This window comes from Elephas maximus, chromosome 8, assembly GCF_024166365.1.
Source record: "Elephas maximus indicus isolate mEleMax1 chromosome 8, mEleMax1 primary haplotype, whole genome shotgun sequence".
Taxonomy (NCBI): Eukaryota; Metazoa; Chordata; class Mammalia; order Proboscidea; family Elephantidae; genus Elephas; species Elephas maximus.
In genome coordinates this window covers 8,252,683-8,268,636 of record NC_064826.1, presented here as the reverse complement: position 1 = coordinate 8,268,636, position 15,954 = coordinate 8,252,683, and the positions used below count along the sequence as shown (strand labels likewise).

The 15,954-nt window shown below is 41.3% G+C and overlaps 1 protein-coding gene across 1 annotated transcript; it reads right to left on the bottom strand.

The window, feature by feature from the left end:
- Nucleotides 1-659: 659 nt before the first annotated feature.
- On the bottom strand, nt 660-4,048 carry LOC126081530 (cationic trypsin-3-like). The gene is made up of 5 exons (XM_049893516.1): nt 3,992-4,048; nt 3,126-3,285; nt 2,086-2,339; nt 1,424-1,560; nt 660-908 (listed from the first exon to the last, which is right to left on the bottom strand). The coding sequence occupies exons 1-5, from the start codon at nt 4,029-4,031 to the stop codon at nt 759-761; spliced, it is 741 nt and encodes a 246-aa protein (XP_049749473.1). The 5' UTR covers nt 4,032-4,048; the 3' UTR covers nt 660-758.
- Between the last annotated feature and the right edge of the window lie 11,906 nt (nt 4,049-15,954).

Sequence of the window (15,954 nt, the reverse complement as noted above, 5' to 3'; positions counted from 1 at the left end):
AAATCAACAGCATCTGAAGCCGACTTGGGAGTGCGGGGCAAGGTAATATATAAGCAAGTATTTAAGTTTTGCCGAGAGTACCGTTCTTCTATGGTTCCGGAGGTGTGAGTAGGTTGCATGGCTGGCTGCTTCTCCTGAGGAAACTGCGCCTGAATGCTAGTACCAGCCTGCTGCAGCCACTTCCGGGTATGCTGCCTGAGAGATCTGGTGATTCAGGTCCAGTAACTCTTGTCCACTTCTGAACTGTCTCTTCCTCCCCCGCCACTCAGTTCTTTTTCAAACTCTGCCTTTGATGTTCAGGGCTCCCAGCTTGTTATAAATATACTCGTTTCACTAGTTTTTTTTTCAGGTCTTTGTTGTAAGAGGGCTCTCTGGAAATGTCTGTCTATTCTGCCATCTTGGCCCCACCTCTCACAAATTTTGTTTGTTAAAGGCACCCACCTATGGTATTTCTGTTATAGCAGCACTACATAGCTGAGAGATTAGGTGATTAGTAAACTTTTATTGATTTGACTGAATGACTGATAAAATAATCTTCAAATCTCTCTTAATATAATTTTTTAATTACATGTGCACCTTCTTACTTCCCAGCCATCTCAAGAGAACATTCATAATATCAAGCAAGCACCACTCTTGGACAGAAATGTGGTTCATGATGGAATGCTTTATTTAGATACTGTTTTCAGGCATGACAGGAAGGTGAGGTTGACTAGAGGGGAATGGGTCATGGAGAGGTACTGGTGGGCCCAGGGAGGTGTCTAGTTGGCAGCAATGGTCTGCTGAATCCAGCTCAGGTAGTTGTAGACCTTGGTGTAGACACCGGGTTTGCCTTCCAGAGCACAGCCGTAGCCCCAGGAGACGATGCCCTGAAGTGCTCCATTGCAGACTACGGGACCGCCAGAGTCACCCTGAGAAAGAGGGAAGAGACACTCAGGGCTCTGTACTGGGCCCAGGTGGGACAATGGCTCAGGACAGCCCTCCATTAGGGTAAGATCATCTTCCCAGGCTGTTGATCTCAATGAAGCATTTTCTCTTCTGGAAATCCAACTCTCAGTGTCCATGCTCTACCCCATCCCTCTTTCTCCTCCATTATAGTTCAATCTCTTTCCACAGCTGCAAGCCTGTGGGGCCAAGAAGAGTGAGGCCTAGGGAGTCTTAATATCACCCAGCTACTCCTACTTCTTCCACATGGGTTCATTTCTATCAGTTACTCCTGCAAAATTCACCCTGATATTCTATTGGCCAAATGTCTTCTATGTATCTTTAGGGTTAATGGTTACCCTACCAAAAAAAGAAAATCTATAATTCATCCTATATCTACCCCTCATCCCTCACAATCAATCCTCCATGTTCCAGAAAAAGGGAAATATAATGGAACAGAGTGAGACTGAGCTGGAGAGAGAAGGAGGACAGAGAAACAAACCTGGCAAGAGTCCTTGCCACCCTCCAGGAAGCCCAGACAAATCATGTTGCTGGTGATCTTGCCTGGGTAGGCACTGCGGCAGACACTGTCAGAGAGGATGGGGGCGTTCAGACACTGCAAGAGGTCTGGGTAGTTGGCTGTTGGCAAGAATGAAAATGGAAGGAGATTGCCTACACAATTCCTGGAATTTCCTTCCCAATAGCTCCCCCTTCCTTCCCAGCACTCCCACTCTTTCTCTCAGATTGCCAATGGCTTCTAGTTTGGAAGAACAATGCTGTTCTGGAAGGCTCTAATCAGAAAAGTGTTCTCACTCTGACTTGAGCCTCAGTGAGCACAGGCCTTAAGTCTAGAAGCTTTATTCTCAAGCAGGTCTACACTGCAGGCAGTACCAAATCCCATAGCCTCTGTTCTGTTTACCTCCCCAGTGCCTAGTTCTCTCAACATTACTAAGTTGAATACCATGGCATCTTCATCATGGTTCATTTTGCTGTGTCTTCTGCATGATCCCAGTGAAGGGCTCTTCCTCATTTCCATTAATATGTTCTAAGTCTCCAGATTCCCCCAAACCTTGTGTTGAGTGGCAGCCTGAACTAAAAGACCCTCACTGTGCCTGCCCCCTCTAGGACTCTCACACAGGACAGTATAGTTCCAGGGCCACTTACTGCCACTGCTTAGGGTGTTGCCCCAGCCGGAGATGAGGCATTGGGTGCCGACGGCAGCCGCAGACCTTGGCAGAGAGACTGTGGCCACACGAGAGTTGATGCTAGCTGCAGAGCTCAGTTTAATCAGCAAGATGTCATTATCATAGGTGCCTGAATTGTAATTGGGGTGGCGGATGATCTTGGCCGCATTAATGAACTGCTCATTACCCTCAAGGACCTCAATGTTGTGTTCTCCCAGACGCACCTGAATTCGGCTGGGTTAAAGGATTAAAAGTTTCCTAAGTATCCAAATTGAGATCTCCCCACCTCCCAACTATCCCCATCATGAGCACAAGCACAGACAAGAGCCCCTTTGAGTCTCCACTTGCACAGGTGATTGTATACTCCAGGTAAGCCTATGGGACACAGTGAGGTGAGACTAGTCCCAAGTGTCACCATGAGCACATACTCACAATGTTGCATCTTGTTAGACTAGACAGGTATAGAAAGCGGATACAAATGACCACGATTAAAGCGTAGGAGAGGAAAGGGTGCTGGTGGTTGATCAGCACCTGCCCTTCCTCCTTTGTTGGACTACTGATTATTGTAGGGAGTTGAGGCAGGAATCAGAGGTGAGACAAAACATTAAGGGGACAGAAGGTATCATGCTTATTTTTAATGTTATACTGGAAAATTCATGTGCTTTATTACCTCTGCCTGCTTTTTTTTTTTTTTTTTTTTGGCCAAGTTATAATGATTAGGGCTATGTCCTGATTCATGTTCCCAAGCTCTTTCTAGGGATACTTCCCCACCCACCACTCCTCTTCACACACCCCCCCAGTCCATGTTCCAGTCATTAGGGAGGACATAAAGGGAACTCCGAGGGTCTCTCTCCACCAAGAAGTCCTTCCCCACACCATACAATGCCTGGAGGAATAGTGGAGCTCTTAGAAGTTGGATGTTTCACCCCCTCAAGCCTGACTCTGCAGGGCTCCCTGGCTTTGGCAGGGCTGGGAGATGCATAGATCTTCAATCACAAGGACATTGGTATTGGCACTTACGACTTGTAGCAGTGAGCCGCAGACAACACCCACTGGTCTCTGATGAGGGCACCACCACAGAAGTGATAGCCCGAGTTCAATGACACCTGGTAAGGGATAGAATTCTTCTGACAGGTGTAGCCCCCAACTATCTTGTCGTCATCATCACTGGAGAAAACAACTGACAGGGAGAAAGTTGGGAACATTCTGTTAGACCCATAGTTCTTGGAATTTCTACTCCACCATGAAGTTCTTGTAGAGTAGTAGGAGAAAAGAGTTCAATGTTCTCTTGTCCCACATAACCATGAAATGATGGTTGAGTTCTTCCTATCAATTGAAAGGTTGGCAGTTCAAGTCTACCCAGAGATACCTGGTGATTACTTCAAAAAAATCAGCCACTGAAAACCCAATGGAACACAGTTCTAACTGACACATGTGGCTGTGCCATGACTGAAGTTGACACAATGAGAAAATATATGTATCTATATAAATTTTTTATATATATAACTATATATAGACACATATATTGAATAATACCAAATCATTAAAAAGATCAAGAGAGATACTTAATGTGGACTACCTTGCCTTGTCTCTCCTTCTTCATAGCTTGTACCTGTCCTTTGAAGTTCAAAGCAAGTCCTGCCTCTTTATGCTTCCATCCTGGGCACTCTTGCCCACCTTGATCTTCCTGACCGGTAGCACTTGTACCCAATGAGTGAGATTTAAGTACCTATAAGCTTACATATTGTACACTACTGTTCCAACATGCTAGGGTTCTTGACTGCAGAGACTACATTTAATATTCATTGTTGCCTTCCAGAGCACAAATTTAACTATGTCATAGACACCTGTGATAGATTCTCACTGATTCATTACAAGAGACTCACCAGCCGCTCCCAGGAGAGTGAGGAAGATGAGCTCCTTCATGGTTGCTCACTGGATCTGGGCTCTGGAATAGGATAAAAGGGTCTTCTCCACAGCTATTTATACTTCCAGACTGGTCATTAGCACCCATGGTCATGGGTGCCAGAAACATGATATCACTGGAAACTCAAAAATCCAAATTTAGAATTCTAATCTGTGTCAGGTGGAGAATAATTCAGCACCACATGTAATCACCAACTCTTGTCCATTTTTCCAGAAGGTTATGGGAATGGAAGTTATGAGTCCACCTGGTGGAAACTGTTCATCACAAGAGGAGAATAAATTGGAGTAAGGCCACAGGATACAGATGTCCTGATTCCCAAATAAAAATCTTAGGTACTTAGTTGTTCTGGCTGTGGACATCCACTGAAGCACTATCTAGAACCATGCACTCTTGATGTTCAGTTGATATTAAAACTCAATGGCAATGGGTCTTTGATAATTTTAATACTTTGTCTTGTGGTACCTCAGTACTTGTACATATATGTGAACTTTTCATTACCTATAGGAGTATCTTGTTCCCCTGAAACCCTACAAACCAGTTGCCATGAAGTCATCAACTTATGGCAAACCCATGTGTGTCAGAGTAGAACTGTGCTCCACAGGGCTTTCCGTGGTTGATTTTTCAGAAATAGACTCCCAGGCCTTTCTTCCAAGATGGCTCTGGGTGGATTTAAACCACAAAATTTACGGTTAATAGCAAAGCACTTAACCATTTGCACCACCAAAGGAATCCAACAACTCTACAAAATACCTAATAGTATGCTCATTTTACAGATGATATAACTGAGCACAGAAGACAGTAAAGGACTTAGCCAAAATCACACAGCAAGTACATGGTAGGGTCAGGTTTCAAACCAGGAAATATCGCTTCAGAGTCTGTGCTCCTAATCCTATGCAACACTGCCCTAGTCGGTTCACCAACATCCAGTGACCAAGGTAATAAGGAATTCTTGAACAAAGATGTGTGTTTTCTATGTTAGGCACTTGAACAAAGATGATAATTCGTGAGACGTATAGTGTTTCCTACTTCAGGCACTGCGCTAAGTGGCTTACATGCCTCACCTCATTCTATCCTCACGACAACGGTGTAAGCACTGTGCCTTTATTCTCACCATTTTAGGGATGGAGAGGGGTGAGCCTTAGAGAAGACAACCATTTTGATCACAGTTTCATAGCTTGTTGAAAACGACGGTTTCCTAAGAGGGGGAGAAATTCCATAGATTACTTTGGATACAAGTAGAAAGTGATTAGATTGTGCTTTTCAGAATAAATGAACTTCCATACGGCAAAGAATTTTGCGTTTGTATCTTGTGATGGTTAACATTACTTGCCACCTTGTCTAGGCCATGATTCTCAGTGATTTGTCAGATATGTAATCACCCTCTCTTTTGTGACCCAATGTGATCAGCCAATTAGTTGAAAGGAGAGTTTCCTTGGGGGTGAGGCCTGCATCCAATGTATATGGATGTTCTGGCAAAGCTCACCCTTTCTTGATCCTGCATCTGTCTCATCATCCTTTGACCTCTGGTTCTAGGTACATGAGCCAGTGTCTTGCCACTTGACTGCCAACTTTGCCTCAACCCTTCAATGATGCGAGTCAGGAGAACTCCTCAGCATGACGCCCAACTCATCAACTTGGGATTTGCTGCTTCCACAAATGCATGAGCAATTTACTTGAAATAAATCTCTCTCTCTCTCTCTCTCTCTATAGTTACATGTGTATATATATCCACTACTCTGGTTTTGCTCCTCTAGAGAACCCAGAGTAAGACATATTCCATTAATGAGACTGACATTCTTGGTTGACTTTTAAAGTACAGCTAAAATAATACTAAGATTATAACTGTCTTCACTTTTAAAGGATTTTTAACATGTGATTTGAATACTTAAGTTAGTTATGGCTGAATTCATCCTAAGTCATATGATTGCATTTTTACAACTTTAGAACTTATACCCATATTTTTATAGGAAAAATATCTAGAAGTTAAGTAGTTAAGCCAAAGAATTTACATTTTAAAAGAAATTCAGAAATTACAAAGAGTAGGTCTAAAAAAAAGAAAAAGACATAAATGATGACTGTGTTCAAAAGGGATTGTTGAAGGGCATCGAGAACAAATGATTTGTTTGTCCTTTTCTCCCTTTTCTTCTGCTCTGATTTCTCTTCTTTTATAAATATCAGTTACCTTGTTAGGTCTATGAGTCTTTCCATTACCTGAAGTGGTAAGGTGAGTAGGTATGTGTATTGGTGGTGGTGATGGGGTGGAGCAAAAAGACGTTTTGGAGGAAATGGGAAATTTTTAAGCATATTTGGTTCTGGGCAGAAATCTTAGATGTTTAGTATGGTAAAGCTAAGGCCACTTTTCTTTCTTTTTTTTTTTTTATAATTTTTATTGTGCTTTAAGTGAAAGTTTACAAATCAAGTCTCTCACACAAAAACTTATATACACGTTGCAACATACTTCCAATTACTCTCCCCCTAATGAGACAGCCAGATCTCTCCTTCCACTCTCTCTTTTCATGTCCATTTCACCAGCTTCTAACCCCCTCTACACTCTCATCTCCATTCCAGGCAGGAGATGCCAACATAATCTCAAGCGTCCACCTGATCTAAGAAGCTCACTCCTCAACAGCATCCCTCTTCTACCCATTGTCCAGTCCAATCCATGTCTGAAAAGTTGGCTTTGGGAATGGTTCCTGTCCTGGGGCAACAGAAGTTCTGGGGGCCATGACCACCAGGGTCCTTCTACTCTCAGCCAGACCATTAAGTCTGGTCTTTTTATGAGAATTTGGGGTCTGCATCCCACTGCTGTCCTACTCCCTCAGGGGTTCTCTGTTGCGTTCCCTGTCAGGGCAGTCATCGGTTGTGGCCGGGCACCATCTAGTTCTTCTGGTCTCAGGCTGATGTAGTCTCTGGTTCATGTGGCCCTTTCTGTCTCTTGGGCTCGTAAATACCTTGTGTCCTTGGTGTTCTTCATTCTCCTTTGATCCAGTGGGTTGAGACCAATTGATGCATCTTAGAGTCGGAATCGACTCGAGGGCACTGGGTTTTGGGTAGATGGCTGCTTGCTAGCATTTAAGACCCCAGACGCCACTCTTCAAAGTGGGATGCAGAATGTTTTCTTAATAGATTTTATTATGCCAATTGACTTAGATGTTCCCTGAAACCATGGTCCCCAGACCCCTGCCCCTGCTACACTGGCCTTCAAAGCATTCAGTTTATTCAGGAAACTTCTTTGCTTTTGGTTTAGTCCAGTTGTGCTGACCTCTTCTGTATTGAGTGTTGTCCTTTCCTTCACCTAAAGTAGTTCTTATCTACTATCTAATTAGTAAATACCCCCTCCCACCCTCCCTCCCTCGCCCCTCTTGTAACCACAAAAGAATGTTTTCTTCTCGGTTTAAACTATTTCTCAAGTTCTTATAATAGTGGTCTTATACAATATTTGTCCTTTTGCAACTGACTAATTTCACTCAGCATAATACCTTCCAGGTTCCTACATGTTATGAAATGTTTCACAGATTCCTCCCTGTTCTTTATCAATGCGTAGTATTCCCTTGTGTGAATATACCATAATTTATTTATCCATTCATCTGTTGATGGGCACCTCGGTTGCTTCCATCTTTTTGCTATTGTAAACAGTGCTGCAATAAACATGGGTGTGCATATATCTGTTTGTGTAAAGGCTCTTATTTCTCTAGGATATATTCCAAGGAGTGGGATTGCTGGATCTTATGGTAGTACTATTTCCAGCTTTTTAAGGAAGGGCCAAATTGATTTCTAAAGTGGTTGTGCCATTTTATCTTCCTACAAGCAGTGTAGAAGTGTTCCAATCTCTCCACAGCGTCTCCAACATTTATTATTTTGTGTTTTTTGGATTACTGTCAGCCTTGTTGAAGTGAGATGAAATCTCATTGTAGTTTTGATTTGCACTTCTCTAATGGCTAATGATCATGAGCATTTCCTCATGTATCTGTTAGCTCCCTGAATGTGTTCTTTAGTGAAGTGTCTATTCATATCTTTTGCCCATTTTTTAATTGGGTTGTATTTTTGTAGTTGAGTTTTTGCAGTATCATGTAGGTTTTAGAGATCAGGCATTGATCAGAAATGTCATAGCTAAAAACTTTTTCCCAGTCTGTAGGTAGTCTTTTTAGTGTTTTGGTGATGTCTTTGGATGAGCGTAGGTGTTTGATTTTTAGGAGCTCCCAGTTATCTAGTTATCAGCATAACTGGCCCAAACCAAAAGCTAAGAAGTTTCCTGAATACAACCAAAAAATTCGAGGGACAGCATAACAGGTTGCTGGGGTCTGGGGACCACTGGTTTCAGGAGACATCTAGGTCAGTTGGCATAACAAAGTGTATTAAGAAAATGTTCTGCAACCCACTTTGATGAGTGGCATCTGGGGTCTTAAAAGCTAGCAAGCAGCCATCTAAGATGCATCAAGTGGTCCCAACCCACCTGGAGCAAAGGAGAATGAAGAACACCAAAGACACAAGGAAAATATTAACCCAAGAGACAGAAAGGGCCACATAAGACAGAGACTCCATCACCCTGAGACCAGAAGAACTAGATGGTGTCGAGCTACCACTAATAACTGCCCTGACAGGGAACACAACAGAGAATCCCTGATGGTGCAGGAGAAAAATAGAATGCAGACCCCAAATTCTAGTGAAAAGACCAGACTTAATGGTCTGACTGAGACTGGAGGGACCACAGAAGTCATGGTCCCTGGACTCTCAGTTAGCCCAAAACTAAAACCATTCCTGAAGGCAACTCTTCAGACAAGGATTAGACTGGACTATAAAACATAAAATGATTCTGGTGAGGAGTCTACTCCTTAGCTCAAGTAGACACATGAGACTACGCAGGCAGATCGCATCTGGAGGGGAGATGAGAAGGCGGAAGGGGACAGGAGCTGATTGAATGGACATAGGAAACACAGGGTAAAGAGAAGGATTGTGCTGTCACATTGTAGGGAGAGCAACTAGGGTTACATGACAATATGTGTATAAGATTTTGTACGAGAAACTGATTTGAATTGTAAACTTAAAGCACACACACACAAAAGAATGGATTTGACATGTTGAACACTAAGGACCAAAGACCAGAGAAGTTGTGGTATGACATCAAGGACATCATACATGAAGAAGGCAAGAGGTCATTAAAAGAAACAGGCCAAAAAGCAAAGTTCAAAATGGATGTAAGAAGAGACTCTGAGAGTTGCTCTTGAATATCCAGTAGCTAAAGCAAACAGAATAAATGATTAAGTAAAACAGCTGAACAGAAAATTTCAAAGGTGGTTCAAGAAGACAAAGTATTATAATGACACGAGCAAAGACTTGGAGTTAGAAAACCAAAAGTGAAGAAAGTGCTTGGCATTTCTCATGCTGAAAGAACTGAAGAGAAAATTCAAGCCTCAAGTTACAATATTGAAAGATTCTACAGAGAAAATATGAAATGACACAAGAAGCATCAAAAGAAGATGGAAGGAATACACAGAATCACTACACCAAAAAGAATTGTTTGACCTTCAAGCATTTCAGGAGGTAGCATATGATCTGGAGCCATTGGTAACGAAGGAAGAAGTCCAACCTGCATTTAAGGCATTGGTGAAAAACGAGGCTTCAGGAATTGACAGAATGCCAATTAAATGTTTCAACAAGCCGATGCAGTGCTGGAGGTGCTCACTCATCTAAGCCAAAAAATTTGGAAGGCAGCTACCTGGCCAACCAACTGGACGAGACCCCTGTTTGTGCCCATTCCATAAAATGGTGACCCAGCCAAATGCAGAAATTATCAAACAATATTATTAACATCACATGTAAGTAAATTTTGCTGAATATCATTCAAAAATGGTTGCAGCAGTACATCAACAGGGAACTGCCAGAAATTCAAGCCAAATACCGAAGATGATGTGGAACTAAAGACATCATTGCCAAAGTCAGAAGGATCCTGGCTGAAAGCAGAGAATACCAGAGATGTTGACCTGTGTTTTATTGACTATGCAAAGACATTCTACTGTGTGGATCATAACAAATTATGGATAACATTGCAAAGAACAGAACTCCAGAACTCTTAGCTGTGCTCATGAAGAACCTGTACATCGATCAAGAGGCAGTAATTCAAACAGAACAAGGGGATATTGCCTGGCTTAAAGTCAGGATCCTTTCACCATACCTAATCAATCTGTATGCTGAGAATATAAACCGAGAGACTGGACTGTATGAAGAATAATAAAAAAAAAAAAAAATCAGAATTGAAGGAAGACTCATTAACAACCTGCATGTGATATGAGGATGAGACAACCTTGCTTACTGGAAGTAAAGAGGACTTGAAGCACTTACTGATGAAGATGAAAGACTACAACCTTCAGTATGGATTACACCTCAACATAACGTAAACAAAAATCCTTGCAACTCAACCAATAAACAATATCACAGTAAATGGGCAAAGGATTGAAGTTATCAAGGATTTCATTTTACTTGGATTCACAATCAACACCTGTGGAAACAGTGGTCAAGAAACCAAAGGATGCATTGCATTGGGCAAATCTGCTTTAAAAGGCCTCTTTGGTGTTAAAAAGCAAAGATGTCGCTTTGAGGGCAAAGGTGCCACTGACCCAAGGGATGGTGTTTTCAATCACCTCTCATGCAAGTGAAAACAGGACAATGAATAAGGAAGACTGAAGAAGATTTGAACTATGGTGTTGACGAAGAATATTGAATATGCCATGAAACATCTCACATATTTTGGACGTGTTATCAGGAGGAATCAATCCCTGGAGAAGGACATCATGCTTGGTAAAGTAGAGGGTAAGTGAAAAAGAGGCAGACCCTAAAGGAGATGGATTGACACGGTGGCTGCAGCAATCAGCTCAAGCATAACAATGATTGTGAGGATGGTACAGGACAGGGTACTGTTTTGTTATGTTGTACATAGGGTTGCTATGAGTCTGAGCTGATTCAATAACACCTAACAACAAAAACATACATATGTATAATAAAACAAATAAAGTTCACAGAAAGTGATACTTTTTAGACTTAACCAATCACCTCACAGGATCAATTTTCTTGTTTGAAGACTTAGATTCACAGACTTATGGAACAGCTCTGTCAATTGATATAGTCATAAAGTTTATGTTCTATGTCCTAGTTTGGTGGGTAGCATCTGGGGTCTTAAAAGCTTGTGAGTGGCCATCTAAGATATAATTTTTGATCTACATGTCTGGAGCCAAAAGGGAAGAAGGGACACAAGACTCGTAGAATAGTTCTAATGGTCTACACGAACCACTGCCTCCTCTTCCCTGAGAAATCAGAACTAGATGGTGCCGGATACTACTATGAAAAATTCAAATCAAGACCACAAAAGATGGATCCTGATAAAAAAGGGAGAAAAACGTGGAACAGAACTTTAAGGTCTCAAAAGACCCAGACTTACTGGACCCGTTAAGACTGAAGGACTCCCCAAAACTATTGCCTTGATATACTCTTCAAACCTTGAACTGAAACTGTCTCCTCATGTCATCTTTTAGCTAAATATCAGTTAGCTCGGCCACTTCTGGCCAACATGGTTGCATAGACAGAAATACCACACCATCCCTCCACAGCAAAGACCTGAAAAACTAAGTAAAACACAGACAAATGTCATTCCAGGAACCTGAAGCATCAAATGAAGAGATAAAGAACTCAGCTAGGCACCAAATGGAATAAGAAACTGAGGACAAAGAGTGAGGAGAGATACGTGTGTAAGACCCCATCAGCTAATGCAGCACGGATCCACCATCTTGGACTCCTGTCAGGGATTGGCAGACAGGGAGCATGGGAAAGCAGCTTCTCTGAACTCCCAACAGGAGACAGAGCACCCAGTAACCAGCGATACATGATTTCCTGCCCCCCATTCTATCCCTGCCCCCCATTCTATCCCTGCCGCTCTACCTCTGAGCGTCCTGGCTGGCTGCAGTAGCCCAGCTGGCCAGGAAGTGCAGCATCTGTGCTGCTTGGATTCGATCCACCCATATTGGAGATCAGCACACAAGAAGTAAAGGAAACCAGTTACACGAAGTTCCCAGCAGGAGACATAGCACCTGGTAATGAGTGATACAAGCTTTCCTAGCCTCCCCCGACCTTTCCCCCCTCCTTCAGCCTCCTTTGCTTCCCACCAGCTGCAGTCTTTTGGCCAGGAGGCAACTGCTTTGGCCTCTGGCTGCTTGTATTTGCCCTGCCCACATTGGCCAGGCCTCTGAGCTCGTGTTGGTTCTTTCCAACTCTTTTGGTTTCTTCTGTGCCTCTTACCACCTCCCCCTCCTTTCTCTGGAACACCTGGCTCCGTGTGCCATCTTTTTTTCTTCTTAAAAGGCTGTGAAGCTGTGTGTAGCTAGCGAACCGTTATTCCGGCCCAAGACACCATGCTGGTGGGATCCCTGGGGCTTTTTTTCCCCTTGTTTTTCTTGTCTGTTTTCTTTTTCTTTTCACAGCTTGGGAGCCCCTTCTAGCTGGACTGTACTGCATGGCTTAGGAGCCACTCCCCTAATCTGCGCAGCTGCCTAGGTGAGATCCCTGGGGGAGTTTCATTTTTTTCTTCTTTCTTTCTTACTTTTTTTTTTTCCTTTTCTGTGTTTCTTCATTTCTCGGTTCTTGTCTCTCTACATTTATCTTCTTTTCCTATCTGTTGAATACCTGGTGCTGTGTGACATCTATACCCCCTCTAGTCAGGCTATACTATGCAGCCTGGGAGCCAGTTCTCCATTCTTAGCAGCCCCACCAGTTGGACTCCAGGATTCCTGGGAGCCTTTATTTTCTTTTCCAAATTTTTATCTAGTTATTTTTTCTTTCTTTTACTCTTTTTTTTTTTTTTTTGGCTTTTTGCTTTTCTCCATTTCTCAGTTTCTCATCTCTCCACTCCAACAGTAAGCTCCCTTAGCCTTCTTTTTTCTTTCTTTCTTTGCTTGTTTATTTTTGGCTCCTGTTTCTCCTCTCTCTCATCTCTCCCATACCCCTATCAGCTCCACACATTACAACACCCCCTCCGTCCTGTCTACCTCCACCGTGCACTGAATATAATACCCCCAAGCAGCACAGGCAGGGTCTACTGGAACCTGCCCAGCACTGATTGCTGGCCCACATAGGTGCCACAAAAGACCCATCCCAGCCCCTCCCTTTCAGCTGGACCACTCTGTTCCACCATAGCTGAATGTCTGGCCCTGCCCATTGGACAAGAGTTGAAAAATATCATGACTACAGATGAGCAAACAACAAAGAATGCACAGCCCTCCTGCTCAGATGTAACCATATAAAACAAAAAAAGGACAAAACAAACAAATCTACAATCAAGAAATGAAGAAAATAACTACTGAATGTCCCAAAGACAGCAGACAATATAAAAAATATAGAAAAACAGGACAGGATGTTTCCAGAAGGCATCCAAAATAAAACAGCAGATGACTTTCCAGTAGAAGAAAAGGCACTGGAACTGCCTGACAGGGAAATCAAATTTCTAATATTCAGAGCAATCCAAGCAAATCAAAGCTCCAATGAAGGAAAAAGCAGATGAAAAACAGGAAAAAAAAGACAAATTTATGGAAAAGGCAGACAAATTTGTGGAAAATACAGAAGAAAAGTGGAATAATTCAGGAAAGTAATACAGGAATAAAATGCCAAAGTAAATTCACAACTAGGAATCATACAAAAACAAGAATTAGAAATCCAAAACATAAACAACAAGATTTCAGAAATGGACAGTGTCATAGAAGGGCTGAGGAAAAGGTTTGAAATGGTGGAAGACAGAATCAGCAAAATTAAAGACAAAGACTTGGATGCAACTCTGAGGAAAAATCAGAAAAAAGAACAAAGAAAAATACAGAAGACTTGAGAATTATGTGGGATACAATCAAAAGCAAAAATTTGCAAGTGATAAGAATTCCAGAGTGGAGAGAAAATGGAAAACACAGAGAGAATCATTGAAGAGTTGCTGACAGAAAACTTCCTTAATATCATGAATGATGAGAAGCTGACCATCCAAGAAGCTCAATGAACCCTATATAGGATAGACCCCAAAAGAAAAACACCAAGGCATATCATAATCACACTCACTAAAACCAAAGACAAAGAAAAAATTCTGTAAGCAGCTTGAGAAAAACGGAAAGTCACATACAGAGGAAAAACAATAGAACTAAGCTCTGATTATTCAGTAGAAACAATGCAGGCAAGAAGGTAATGAATGACACGTATAAAACCTTGAAAGAAAAAAATTGCCAACCAAGAATAATGTATCCTGCAAAACTTTCATTCAAATATGATGGTGAAATTAGGACATTTCCACATAAAAAAAATTAAGGGAATATGTAAAAAATCAAACCAAACTTACAAGAATTATTAAAGGGAGTCCTTCAGTCTGAGAACAAACAACATCAGACCACAGCCTGAATCTAGGATGCAAGATTGTACCAGCCAGATACCAACATAGGAAATCAATGCTCAAGGACTATCCAAAACCAAACAATTGCAACAGGGTATCAGAGAGGTTAATTTATAAATGACAACAAGGTCAGAACAAAAAAAAAAAAAAAAAGGAATAAACAGTATAGGTATAGAACTTTCTAATGGAGAAGAAGGAAAGGTGACAACAAATAAAAATAGACTGGTTCAAACCTAGGAAGATAAGGGTAAATTTCAAGGTAAGAGCAAAGAAAGTTAACCTACTCGTCAACATAAAGAAGAAAAACATAAAGTCTTAATAAAAACAAAATCTACAAAAACAAAGAAAAGAAAAAAAAATCCACACACACAAAAAAAGGAACTCAGCACAGGAGAGTAAAAGGAACAAAGAAAATGTTAGCACCAAAAAATGACAGCAATAAACTCACACCTATCAATAATTACAATGGACTGTAAATGGCCTAAATGCACCCATAAAGAGAAAAAGAGTGACAGAATGGATTAAAAAAAAAACAGGATTCATCAATATGCTGTCTATGAGAGACACATCTTAGAAACAAAGATGTAAATTTATTAAAATTCAAAGGATGGAAAAAATATATCAAGCAAATAACTACCAAAAAAAGAGCAGGAGTGGCAATACTGGCCTTAGATAAAATACTTCAAAACAAAGTCCACCATAAAAGACAAAGAAGAGCACTATATAATGATTAAAGGAACAATCCATCATGAAGACTTAACCATAATAAACATCTATACACCCAATGACAGGGCTGTAAAATACATAAAAGAAACTAACAACACTGAAAATAGAAATTGACAGTTCCACAATAATAGTAGGAGACTTCAACACACCACTGTCAGTAAAGGACAGAACATCTAGAAAGAAACTCAACAAAGATACAGAAGAGCTAAAGAGCACAATCAGCCAACTTGATCTCATAGGCACATGTAGAACACTGCACCCAACAGCTGCAAAGCACACATTCTTTTCCAACGCACATGGAACATTCTCCAGAATAGACCACATCTTATGTGACAGAATAACTCTGAACAAAATCCAAAACATTGAGATAAAGCAAAACATCTTCTCTGACCACAACGCCATCAAAGTAGAAATTAACAAGAGGAAAAGTAAGGAAGAAAAAAAATTGCATGGAAACTGAATAACGCTCTGCTTAAAAAACACTGGGTAATAGAAGAGATCAAAGATGGAATCAAAAATTTCTTAGAATCAAATGAGAATGAAAACACACCATACCAAAACCTTTGGGACACAGCAAAGACAGTCCTCACAGGTCAATTTATACCACTAGATGGACACATCAAAAAAAAAAAAAAAAGAAGAAGAAGAAGAAGAAAGGGACAAAATCAAAACATTAGTTAATACAACTTGAAGTCCACAGCCACCAGAAGAAGGGAAAAAATAAATATCAAAGCAGAAAAAAATGAAATAGAAAATAAAAAACAGTAAAGTCAACAAAATCAAAAGTT